Raw genomic sequence first — 12,506 nt, 5'->3', positions numbered from 1 at the left:
AACAAGTTTTGAGGTGATGCTGATACTGCTGGTCTAGGGACCACATTCTGAGAACCAATGCTGTATAGTAAAAACACACCAAAAGGAAACTCAAAAACTAATGAGCATTTATTGGTTGAGGGCACACTAGTCTTATACATGCCCCATAATTTGCAGCAAGAGCCCTCGGGTTATGGTGCAGAATCAGGATAACCACATGTGCTCAGCATTTCCCAAAATGTGCTGCCCAGACCCTGAACAGGTTTTTGGCAAAAAAGAAGTTCAAGGAAACACTGGATTAAAATGTGACATCTGGGCTTCCCTGGTGACGCAGTTGTTAAGAATCCTCCTGCCAATGCAGGGGACAAGGGTTCGAGCCCTGGTCCGGGAAGATCCCACATGCCGCGGAGCAACTACTGAGCCTGCGCTCTAGAGCCCACGAGCCACAACTACTGAAGCCTGTGCGCCTAGAGCCCGTGCTCCGCGACAAAAGAAGCCACCGCAATGAGAAGCCCACACACCGCAACGAAGAGTAGCCCCCACTAGCCACAACTAGAGAAAGCCCACACACAGCAACGATGACCCAACACAGCCAAAAATAAATAAAAGAAATTTAAAAATAAAAGAAATAAAATAAAATCTGACATCTCACAAACTTACATGATCTTGGAATCCGTTACTGGCCAATCACTTGATACCATCTTGCTTGTTTTCACAGAACACTGACTGGGAAAAATGGTGCCCCCGGTCATAAAGAAAATGTTTTTCTGGGCTTCCCTGGTGGCGCAGTGGTTAAGAATCTGCCTGCCAATGCAGGGGACACGGGTTCGAGCCCTGGTCTGGGAAGATCCCATATGCGTGAGCCACAACTACTGAGCTTGCGCGTCTGGAGCCTGTGCTCCGCAACGGGAGAGGCCACGACAGTGAGAGGCCCGCGCACCGCGATGAAGAGTGGCCCCCGCTCGCCACAGCTGGAGAAAGCCCTCGCACAGAAACGAAGACCCAACACAGCCATAAATAAATTAATTAATTAATTTTAAAAAAAAGAAAAGAAAATGTTTTTCCATCCAATAAATCACTTAAGAAAGATTGTTGGTATCTTTTAGAACTATTTCCAATCAAAATGGTTAAAACTGGTAAAAAGGTTTGGCACCTAGAAGGATAAACTCTCCACCAACCCAACTGTTTCAGTGCAGATTATAACAAGCAAATATAGACAGTGAAGACAGAAGTTGCTGTGAGGGGAAAAGAAGGCCATGGTTCTAAACAGAGAACCCAATTTAGTTTGAAATGAAATCAATGAAATGAAAACAAATACCTTTTCCAGCAACACATTTCCCCAGCTCACTGAGGATTTCTCTCCGTTCCTTCACACTGGCTGTTGTCACCTTCCCTGCAAAACGCTTTAGTGTCTCAGAAACCTGTGAAGACCAAGCCCACAGAGAAAAATTTCAGCAATCAAACTACAAAACATTGCCGGGGGGTGGTGGCGGGGCAGGTGGGAGACAGAGAGAGCGAGCGAGCGAGCTGTGGGAGGTGCAGAACTCAGTGAAGCTCTCTCTAACCCAGGGTTTCTCAACCTCCACGCTCCTGACTTTGGGGGCTGCCTTTATACATCGTAGGATTTTGAGCAGCGTTTCTGGCCTCTACCCAATGGACACCAGTAGCAGCACCCCATCCTCCCACCACAGCTGCGGCGACCCCAACTGTTTCCAGACATTGTCAAACATCTCCTGGGGGACACAATCACCCCCAATTGAGTGAGATGTACTGCTTTTAACCCAACCAGTCAGCCACTCAATATACTTCACTTAAACTTGGACAAAAAGAGGCAAGGTCAAAGCCAAAGACCTCAGGACAGAAAATATCCCTTCCAAACTATGCAAAATCTAGGGAGGGCCTACTAAATGCCGGGTATGTTCCCTTTATATTATCTCTTGTAAACCTCCCATAAGAAGGAGTATCCTGTCAAGTCATAAACACAGTTGGCTAGCAGGTAAAAGGTTAAGAAATTGAATCCCAGCTCTGCCTCCTACCAGCTGTGGAAACTCAGCCAAATCATATCATTTCCTTGACCCTCAGATTCCCCATCTATACAATGCAGGTAACAGCACCTTCATTTCATTTCATCATGACTGTTAAACAGAGACTAAATGAGATACTGTATGTAGAGCATTTACCTCTCATCCTGAGCATAAAATCAGCTACTACTACCAGCAAGCCTTCCAGACAGGCACCATATCCCCATTTCACAGGTGATGAAGAAACCAACTCCCAGAGAGGAAGCCACTGCTCAGACTGGACTTGCGGGCCACAGCACCTGCATTTCTGAAACTAAACCTGAAACCAACAGGTCTAAAAACTGATGCTAACAAGTCCTTAGCTTTCAACCACCATCCATGTTACCACAACTGCATCCCCTGCACAGGGACATCAGCATAAGACCTAGAAAGAGGGGCGGTTTGCAAATATTCCTGAAAATCTTCTCCTGAACAATATTCTACAGGCTACAAAGCAGGCAGGTTGTGGATACATCAGCAGTTGAGCAGGGCATAATAAGACCCAAGTGGGTAACACCCGCCCCCTTTTTCTTTTGAGGGTATTTCACGGACAGGCCTTATTAGTAGAATAAGACTCAAGGGTGCATAGAGAGATAAAATAGTACTGAGTTCTTCTTACAGATAAATCCCTGCTATAATTCTATTAGCAATGAATAAAATCATATCCAAAACTGTCTTCTACACAAATTACCTGTTTTAATATTGTCTCTTGTTTTTATAGTCATTCACGTATATAATTAAAGAGTCAAAAAGTTCTGGGAGGTTTGCTCTAAAAACCAGTCTCATGCCCTCACACACAAGGACAATCTCTTTCACCAATATTGGCTGATTATTTCGGTAGTTATCGCCATATCTCTAAATAATTTGCTTGTGCTGCTACTTCTGCCTTTCTACCAAAGACCTCTCTCCCTCTTCGACCCCACCAGAGACCCTCCCCATATCCCTGACACAATTCCTTTGTTTCATAATATGGGTTAGCCCAGTAATTCAGTGTTTACATTATATGCAAATGGTATTCAATTTCCATTTAATAAACTGTTTACTCTCTTGCACAGCTTTTTTAAAATTAACCCTGGAGTTAAATAACGGCTCCCAATGCCCATTCCCTCCTTACATCAGTTTGCCTTATCTGTTCTAATTAATAATTCAATCCCAAACTTTCTGCCACTTGTCTAAATCTCAATACATTTAGGCAGACCAGGTATTCTACCAAATTCCATCTTCCTGAAGAAGCCTCTCCCAGTGCTTTCCGACCTGCCCCAATTTGGTGGGTGATCTCCTACAGCTGGGACTCAGTTTATCACCCTGAAAATGTACTCTTTCTTGTGTTTGGGTAAAGTACATCCTCCATCTCGTGAAGTCCTTGCAAGTTTGAAAATGTTTTGGCCTCCCACCTGGAGTTCATCTGGGTACAGAATTCCAGGTTGAAGTTTTCCTAGAATACTGAAGACCTTTCTTCACTGAGTTCTAGCTTTCAGTACTGTTGGGAAACTCAACGCCATTCTGGTTCTTGATCCTTTGTCTGAGACCTGATTTTCCCCCCCTGGAAGTTTCTAAGATCTTCTTTTTGTGTCCAAGGTTCTAAAATTTCACATTAATGTGCCTTGTTGTGAGTCTGTTTTCATCCATTGTGCTGAGCATTTTTGATCCGAAAACACATGCTTCAGTTCGCAGAAAGTATGCTGAATTATTTTGTTGATGATTTCCGTGGATATTGGACCTCCCACACTTTTGTGTGGTCCTGTTTTACACAAAAGTTTTCTCCAGAGAGAGAACTTCCAGGCTTTTGCCAAGATGGAGACAGAAAGCTGGGGCTCTGACTGCATCTGAAAAGGGCTTTCAACCAATCCTCCTAACTTAGCCCCTCCCCACTCACCCTCACTTCCAAAGGTTAGCTGATACCACCAATTCCCAGCTGTCAGAGATTCTGCAACGTAAATCAGGTTGATTCTCAGCTTTCCTAACTTGGCTTAGGATTCATTTCCCTTGGGTCTGCTGAATCCTTTACCACTTATCACTTTCTAGCTTCCAAAAGTTTGCTGCTATTGTCTGCTCCCCATTCTCATTTTTTTTTCCAACTCTTTACTAGTTTTAGTGAGGCTGGAGGAGATAGCAAAAATAGATGCATATATATAATTCACCCTCTACCTAAAATTCTCACATAGCTGTTTTTCCATGCTAATATTAAATTCCTGGCTATAGTTTCTCCCCCAAAGATGAAAGAGCATTTCAGGTTCAAGGCTCTTCTTTTTCTTAATCAGAAAATGAATGTTACCCACTTGCGATCCTGTCAGAATAAAACTGAGGAAGATCCTTCAGAGAAGTCATTTGCTGGTGGGATCAGATGCAAAGAGCTTAAATGTTCACAGGTTTCTCTCTAGAGTAGCACTGTCCAGTAGAACTTTCTGTGTTGATGGAAATGTTCTTTTGCACTATACAATGCAGTAGTCACCAGCCACATACGGCTACCAGTGCACTGAAATGTGGCTAGTGCAACCGAAGAACTGAATTTTAAATTTCATTTAATTTTAACTAACTTAAGTAGCCTCTTGGCTATTAATTAACTAGCTACCATACTGAACAACACAGCACTGGAGAGATTTTTTTTGCATTTGAGTTTTAATGTTACACAGTCAGTGTGTATTCTCCCAACCCTTTTCAAAATACCCAAGAGACTATGCTTTTCTTTCCAGGATTCACTATAACAAACTTGGAACAAATTACCAGCCCCTGGGACTTCCCTGGTGGTCCAGTGGGTAAGACTGCGCTCCCAATGCAGGGGGCCCGGGTTCGTTCCCTGGTTGGGAACTAGGTCCCCACATGCGAGCCGCAACTAAGAAGTCCACATGCCGAAACTAAAACCCGGCGCCGCCTAAATAAATAAATATTTTTTAAAACAAAGGGATTCCCTGGTGGCGCAGTGGTTGAGAATCTGCCTGCCAATGCAGGGGACACGAGTTCGAGCCCTGGTCTGGAAAGATCCCACATGCCGCGGAGCAACTGGGCCCGTGAGCCACAACTACTGAGCCTGCGCGTCTGGAGCCTGTGCTCCGCAACAAGAGAGGCCACGATAGTGAGAGGCCCGCGCACCGTGATGAAGAGTGGCCCCCGCTTGCCACAACTAGAGAAAGCCCTCGCACAGAAACGAAGACCCAACACAGCCATAAATAAATAAATTAATTTTTAAAAAAATTATTAAAAGAAAAAAAAACTGACATTTTAAAAAAAGAAAAAAAAAATTAACAGCCCCTCCCTTGCACAGGAAACTCGCAATTCGCATCTTTTGAATGCTCAGGTTAAGGAGTCACTCTCTGGCCTCAGGGCCTCCCTATCAAAATCAATTAATCTCCTCACCCCGATACCCAAGTGAGCCACGCTGTCCTTTAGAGACCCATTTCCTTTTCCCATAATATTGTCTTTTCACCCTAAAACACGGCTAAAAGGAGGATGGGGTGGAGGAAAAAGGTCTTCCCCAGCTCTTCCCTTAACTATGAGGTACTTCACAGGTGATAACACTCAGGGTGACAAGACTCTTCCTGAATTGTGACAGTTCTTTTATCTAACGCTGGATCTAATAACAACCATCAACATATATGGAGCCCTACTTTATTTAATTGACTCCTCACAACAACCCTACACGACAGGTAGTAGTTTAGCCCCATTTTATGGATGAAGACTGAGAATTGACAGGGTTAAGAAACTTGCCCAGCGTCTCAGAGAAACTGAAACTGACCAAGACTCCAACTCAGATCTGTATGAATCCAAAGAATATGCTATAAATCCCTGCACATAGTAGGTGCTTGAGAAATATTTGCTGAATACAAAGTTTAAGAGGGAGTTGGCGTTGGCCGGGCCTCACTGCTGGAGGGCTTAGGAGAAATGGAGTAGAGACTACTTTAAAGGGGAACTTCGGCAACTCCAGAATCGGGGAGGGCCCGACGGGTTCCAGCCGCCGAGGCCAGAGTCCCTGATTCCTCGAGCCCGCGGCCGGTCCGCGCCACCCGGGCCGGGGGCCGGGACGAAGCCGGGTCCGGGAGGGACCGGCCCAAAGCGGCCCCTGGACCGCGCCCTCCGCAGCCGCCGTCCCCCGGCCCCCTACGCCAGCGGCACTAGCGGTCCGGCCCGACCGCCGCCGTCCGCGCCCAGTCGCCGCCGCGTTGGCCTCGCAGCCGCCCGCCTCACCTGCGTGTCCGCCGCCATCCTGCCGGCGCTGACTCCGGAACCGCTTCCGGAGCGCTTCCGGGTCACAGCGCGGGCCCACACCGCAGAGCGAGGCCGGGATACCGTTGGGGCCCGGGGCCTGGCGCCCCCGGGCGGGATGGCGGCCGCGGCAGCCTGGGCTTCGAGGCGGGAAACTGGACTGGGTACCGGGGTGCGCGCCGGGGACTATCAAGGCCTCCTCCCCAGGGCCTTTCTCAGCCCGGCCTCGTGGGAGACGAGGGTCCCTGAGGGTTTGTAACGCGGCGAGACCGCCCTGCAGCCATCGACCCACGAGTGCGCAGGTCCGGCCCAGACACCCCCGTGTGAGCCTCTCCTGCGTGAAGACCATTTTACAGAAGTGTGTCCTAGATGCTTCCTAGAGGAGTTTCCTTGATGACAGGAACTGAGCTAGCTAAAAGGCAGGCAGCCAACTCGTGTCTTATCCTGTTAAGAGTTTGTACCCCAGCGGTGGACAATGTGAGGGTTAAAAACAGGGGTATACCTGGCAGTCAGGGGAGAACTCTGGAGCTGAGAGAGGAGCCTGCCTAGGGACAGCTCCTTAAGACAAGGCCACAGGGTGGGAGGCTGCGGGTAGTGGGCCTCGTGGTCCAGAGTTGCATAAGTTTTATTCAGCACGCAGACCTGCCAACTCCGTAACTAGTTCAAATACGGTCTGCACAGCTCAGTTGTCGTCCCTGTTAGCAACGGCTTTCAAACTTTTGAGACCTGGTTACAACTAGCACATTACTGGGTGACCCAGTGCAAATCGATAAGTGAAACCTAAGATTCACAACACCCACAGCATCAGCTGTTCTATCTCCTTAAATAACGGTCACCACTAAACTCATCATTAATTACATCACCACCCAGTTTGAAAAACCCTGGCAGCACTCATCCAGTGCTTACCTCAATATGACACCCTACTCAAAGTATCTTGGAGTGACCCAGGATAGTGGCCTGATGGTCATGGAATCAATTCCATTTAATAAGAATACAGTTAAACCTGGGTCCACAAAAAGTACAGGATGCTAGGAGAGCAGTACTTCACTTCTTACACAGAGGACACCAAATGTCAACTCCAAATAAAGCTCTATGATTTTACCATGGCTTTAGTTTCTAGCACACAGAACTATAACCTCAAAATGCACAAAATGAAAAATCCAGAGACTTGTAAAGAGAAGTAAGCCTTTATTTCCTTGTTTCACAAATAAAGCTGGCTGAGTTGGCTGCTTTTTGGTGATTAGTCAAAGAGACCAAATCCCATGTCCTCGTCCGACTCCTCCGACTCTTCCTTTGCTTCAACCTTGGCTGGGGCTGCGGCAGCAGCAGCAGGAGCAGCAGTGCTGGCAGCTGCCACGGGGGCAGCAGCCACAAATGCAGATGGATCAGCCAAGAAGGCCTTGACCTAAAGCAAGGGGAAAAGTTCATGGTCAAAATAGTCATCTACACCCCCTACTACCCACAACCTTTCAGCCTCTACAGAGCTCTAGTTTTAAGGACCAATTTCCGTATCAGTGAAATCTTCCTCTGGAAGTGACCAGACAGGACAGCTTGGGTATAGCCTGGTGGTCTTAGGCCCAGCTCTTACCTGTTAACTAAACCCTCTTTAAGTCTCTTGTAATTTCTAAAGTCGAGGACACGCCTCCCCTGCCTCCCACCTCAAGCATACAGTTGGCCCTCTGTATCCAGAGGTTTCACATTCAGAGATTAAACCAACTGCTGATCAAAAAAAGGAAAAAATTTCCGAAAAGCAAAACCTGAATTTTCTGCACGGGGGCAATTATTTACATTGCAGTTACATTGTATTTACAACCATTTACATAGCATTCACATTGTATTAGGTATTGTAAGTAACCTAGAAGCATTATTTAACATAACACCATTTTATACAAGGGACTTGAGCACCCATGGATTTGGTGTCCATGGGGAGCCCTGGAACCAGTCCCCCTAGAGTATCTATACTCTTAAAAATGTATCTGCTACATAAAACACTATTATAAAAACACTAACTCAGCAGGCAGCTTTTTATCCTCCTGCTAATAACTGTCAGGTCTGCTGTGGTCCTGGTGGATTTTTTTTTTTTACCTTTTCAGCAAGTGGGAAGGTGTAATCAGTCTCCACAGACAAAGCCAGGACCCGCTTGTACCCACTGATGATAGAATGGGGTACAGATGCAACAGTTGGGTAACCAATCTGCAGACATATGCTGGCAACATTGCGGACACCCTGTGGAAGGATGGAAAAAAAAAAAGAAAAAAATCACACTTCAGGTGTGATGTCTTTGCTGTTGAGTCCAAGCAAAGCTCAACAGCAAACAAGACTTGCTAGATTAGTGTATTAGTCTCACACAGGACACTTCACCTCACACCAAATGCTTGGCAGGGAAATTCAGACCCAATAATTTATAAATGGTGTTGGCTGTTATTCTCAACATGGGCGTTCCCTATACCATGATGTTGGCATTTACTTCAAAAGCCACCATCTTGTGAAAATATAAATTAACCATTGCATTCCAAGAGAGAAAAACATTAAATTAATTCCAGATGTGAATTTCATCCACTAGTGAGATTTCCAAAAGTAACTGGAGTTGAGTATGTATAATTGCAATGTTCCGTTCATTCAAGAAAAAAGGAATTATATCTCCTACCACCTTATTTGTTAACTAGAGGATGTACTAGTGGCAAAAACTAAGCAAGAACAGTCCCTGAAAGAGTCTATCTTCCCAAGACAGGGTACTTGGCAACACTGATGTATTAACTACCTCATCTTCTCATTCCTCTTTTGACTCACTGACACTACTCAAAATCTCATACCTTACTGCACGCCCTAGAATAACAGCCCTTACCATGTGCCCAGCACTGTTCTAAGGCTTTACGTTCATTAATTCATTAGATCCTTCAACAATCTTATATTGTTATTGCCATTTACAGACAAGGAAACTGAGGTACAGATTAAACAACTGTCCCTGGTTATTACACTGCTAGTCAGCTGCATGGCCAGGATTCAGTCTGAAGCTAGACACGCTCTCAACTATTAATGCAAGAAGGGCCTGGAATGGGCAGCGTGTACCTCCAGAAAGCGAGAATGCAGAGTTTCCTCTGTGATGTCAAGCACTTCAGGGTTGTAGATGCTGCCATTGTCAAACACCTGCTGGATGACCAGCCCAAAGGAGAAGGGGGAGATGTTCAGCATGTTCAGCAGCGTGGCTTCACTGGCTCCCACTTTGTCTCCAGTCTTAATCAGCTGCACATCACTCTGAAGAACAAGGGAGTTGGCAGTTAACACCTGGACATCCAGCAGGTCGGCAGCAACCGAGCCCGGCTAGCGCTGGCAAGCCAGGTCCACTCACCAGGATTTCGATGGTGCCCCTGGAGATTTTAGTGGTGATGCCTAAAGCCTGGAAGAAGGAGGTCTTCTCAGGCCCCAGACCAGTGTTCTGGGCAGGCACAGTGACTTCGCATGGGGCTATGGCACCAGCACGGGCAGCAGCTGGCACCTGAACAAAAAAATGAGAAACAGTGAGAAGTCTTCTCTCCACAGACACAACCTAAGAACAGTCAGTTTTGTCGCTTTTAAGGAGCCAAAATTAATAAGGTCTCTCCAACCAACCTGATTCTCCCCTTACCTTATTGGCCAGCAGCATGTCCCTGATCTCAGTGAGGTCCTCCTTGGTGAACACAAAGCCCACGTTCCCCCGGATGTGAGGCAACAGTCTGCAAAGAGAAGTTTATGGGAGATGGTCACTTTCCAGCACCGTTCTTCTCCAGGAAAAGGGAGGAGGACACTGAGAAGGGCAGATAAAGATGTCCAGGAGGATGAACTGACTTCTCCAAAGCTGGGTTGTTTTCCAGATGCCCTCGGATGGCCTTGCGCATCATTGTATTCTTGCCCATCAGTACCACGGCCTTCCCTCGGAGAGACATGCGGATCTGCTGCATCTGCTTGGAGCCCACATTGTCTGCTCCCACAATGAAGCATTTTGGATAATCATCCAGAAGTTGCTACAGAAACAAGCCACAAACAAGCAATGTTTCACAGGACAAAAGAGGGAAGAGAGTAAGAGAAACCAAATCCCACAACTGGTTTCCATCTCACTCCCTTTCTTCTATGCTTTTGAAATGTCTCAGAGACTGGGACAATTCCTCCTACTGCCAGCTGCCCGAGTTAAAACAACGCTAGATTTGTCAAAGATTTGCTTGCTGAGTATGAATGGTGAAGATTATGTTTCTACATTCAATCAAAAAATTTTAATTGTAACTTTCATTTTTAATTTTTCCCAACCATGAAGCATGTTTCTGTTTCACCATATCAGCTGCATTAATAGAAAAAATTACTCTTCCAAGTAAGGTTAGACTTAGAAAAAATTACTCTTCCAAGTAAGGTTAGACTTAAATTATTCAAAATACAACATAAAGCAAGTATAGTAAAATATTGCTTGTAGGACCTAAGTTGTGGGTATGTGATCATTTTACAATTCTTTTAAGTTTTTGTGAGTCTGAAACCCTGAATAAATGGGGAAGAATACAATGGACTAAACTCTACAACGCATCCTAATGCCTGAAGAGCAGCATGGTTAGCATTTCTAGGCAGGGGAAGACCCAACTCAAGACCATCCAAGAGAAAGCGTTCACTTAAAGTTTAGTTTCTTGACTAATAGGACCTGAATATGCAACAACTTAACTCTTTATAATGAGTCACTCATTGCCTCAGACCTTCCCAAACAAGGAGGCAGGGGAGTAAAAGTACGATGAGCGCTATTTGGAAGCCGATAGACGTGGGCGTTAATGCTGTCACCCTAGGAGCCACTTAACGTGCCTGAGCCTGCTTACCTGCAACACAGGGAGGGGGAGAGGCGCGGATCTCGGGAAATTGGGAAGATTAAATGAGATTTGCCTAAAACGGCCTAATGTGGTAGTAGGCACTCAGCACATGGCTGCTGATTGTCCCTGTTAGTGCCCGGGGCCGAGGCAGCACAGTGGGCGGCTGGGACCCACCCCGCACTTACGATGATCTTAAGGAAGTAATTGGACTTCCAGGTCGCCCTGTCTTCCCTGGGCATCACTGCGGTGCGTCAGGGATTGCCACGCTGGGTTTAAAGACGATGTCACTGAAGAGAGAAAAGGAGCTCAAGACACCCCGACACAAGTCCCCACGACATGGCGGGCTCCAATCCCAAGGCACACGTGGAGCAGACCACGCGCGGGCGCCCGCCGTCCCGGCCCGGCCCGGGGCTGCATTTGCCGCCGCCGCGACCCAGGCCAAACAGGCCCAGACCCTGCAGTCCCGAAGCGCCCCTCCAAAGAATCCCCGAAAAGCCCCATCCTCCCCGCCGCCAGTCCCGAGTGAGACTGCAGGGTACGAACGAACCTCACTCCAGGACGCCTGGCGAGAGGAGAGCCTCTCGCCGGCTTGCATGTTTTATAGGTAAACGAAGCAGCCAATTAGAAGCTGCGGACAGCGCCCCCATCTATTGGCTGGGGTCAACGTCTGTCTGGAGAAGCCGTATTGATACAGACAACCATTGGATGATATCGGTGCCATTCCAACCAACAGGAAGCTTCCTTTAAACGAGGTACTTAAGGAGGGCACTGCTGTGTGGTGGAGGATCTTTCTCAGAGATGCTTCCCTCTGGCGGTCTGGAGCCGCTCTCGTGTAGGCGCTGGAGTTTGCGAGCTGAGTCCACGTTTCTTCCGGTCAAGTCGCAACTAAAGAATATGACGTGGAGCTGAGAAATAATTGCTCATGAAAAAAAAAAAAAAGAAAAAAAAATTGCTCATGGTTTAGAAACAGAATGGTCTCTTGTTTCCTCTACAGTTTGTTCTTCTCCCTACCGAAACAAAGGGATCCTTTAAAACCTAAGTCGGATCATTTCCTCATCTGCTCAAAATTCTTTAAAGGCTCCCCATTTTCCCCTCAGTAAAAAGCCTAAAACTTAAATAGCCTACAAGGCTCTACATGATCTGTTCCCCACCTCCACCCCTATAATCTAATCTCCGATTTGCCAACTGATTCATTTCCTTCCAGCCGGATGATGTTGCACTAGCTATTCCCTCTTCCTGGAAGCCTTCTTGCCGATATCCACACCTCCATCGAGTCTTCGCTCAAATATCACCTGCTGGAGGGCTACCCTGATTGCCCTATTCAAAATTACCCAAAAACCACTCCCACTCCCCCGCTTCCTCTGTTCTATCTTTTTGGCAGCACTTACACCTTGTAACACACTATATAATTTATTTGTTACATTGTTGTTTGTCTCTCTCTGCAAAG

The 12,506-nt window shown here is 46.6% G+C and overlaps 2 protein-coding genes across 2 annotated transcripts in view; both read right to left on the bottom strand.

Annotated features, from left to right (window-relative positions):
* GCN1 (GCN1 activator of EIF2AK4) overlaps window positions 1–6,333 on the bottom strand; it is a 56,643-nt gene extending 50,310 nt beyond the window's left edge. Inside the window, exons 1-2 of the mRNA XM_082417364.1 lie at window positions 6,222–6,333; window positions 1,298–1,400 (exon numbers count right to left, since the gene is read on the bottom strand). Coding sequence (XP_082273490.1) covers window positions 1,298–1,400; window positions 6,222–6,239 — 121 coding nt within the window. The 5' untranslated portion in view covers window positions 6,240–6,333. The remainder of the gene's footprint in view (window positions 1–1,297; window positions 1,401–6,221) is intronic.
* A 1,074-nt stretch (window positions 6,334–7,407) lies between these two features.
* Window positions 7,408–11,697, bottom strand: RPLP0 (ribosomal protein lateral stalk subunit P0). Its single transcript, XM_082417577.1, has 8 exons — window positions 11,607–11,697; window positions 11,245–11,346; window positions 10,065–10,240; window positions 9,865–9,952; window positions 9,589–9,735; window positions 9,309–9,494; window positions 8,325–8,465; window positions 7,408–7,644 (listed from the first exon to the last, which is right to left on the bottom strand). The coding sequence occupies exons 2-8, from the start codon at window positions 11,296–11,298 to the stop codon at window positions 7,480–7,482; spliced, it is 957 nt and encodes a 318-aa protein (XP_082273703.1). The 5' UTR covers window positions 11,299–11,346; window positions 11,607–11,697; the 3' UTR covers window positions 7,408–7,479.
* Window positions 11,698–12,506: the final 809 nt, after the last annotated feature.

This window comes from Balaenoptera physalus, assembly GCF_965194825.1.
Source record: "Balaenoptera physalus genome assembly, chromosome: 12".
Lineage (NCBI taxonomy): Eukaryota > Metazoa > Chordata > Mammalia > Artiodactyla > Balaenopteridae > Balaenoptera > Balaenoptera physalus.
This window is presented reverse-complemented; position numbering and strand designations above follow the sequence as displayed.

What these genes read in the sequence shown, in the direction of transcription:
- RPLP0 (XM_082417577.1), bottom strand. Translation starts at nt 11,298, where the DNA reads ATGCCCAGGGAAGACAGGGCGACCTGGAAGTCCAATTACTTCCTTAAG. An exon ending in ACATGCTGCTGGCCAATAAG is followed by an intron (nt 9,736 to 9,864) that starts GTAAGGGGAGAA and finishes TTTTTTGTTCAG; the next exon opens with GTGCCAGCTGCTGCCCGTGC. An exon ending in TGCATTCTCGCTTTCTGGAG is followed by an intron (nt 8,466 to 9,308) that starts GTACACGCTGCC and finishes ATCCTTCCACAG; the next exon opens with GGTGTCCGCAATGTTGCCAG.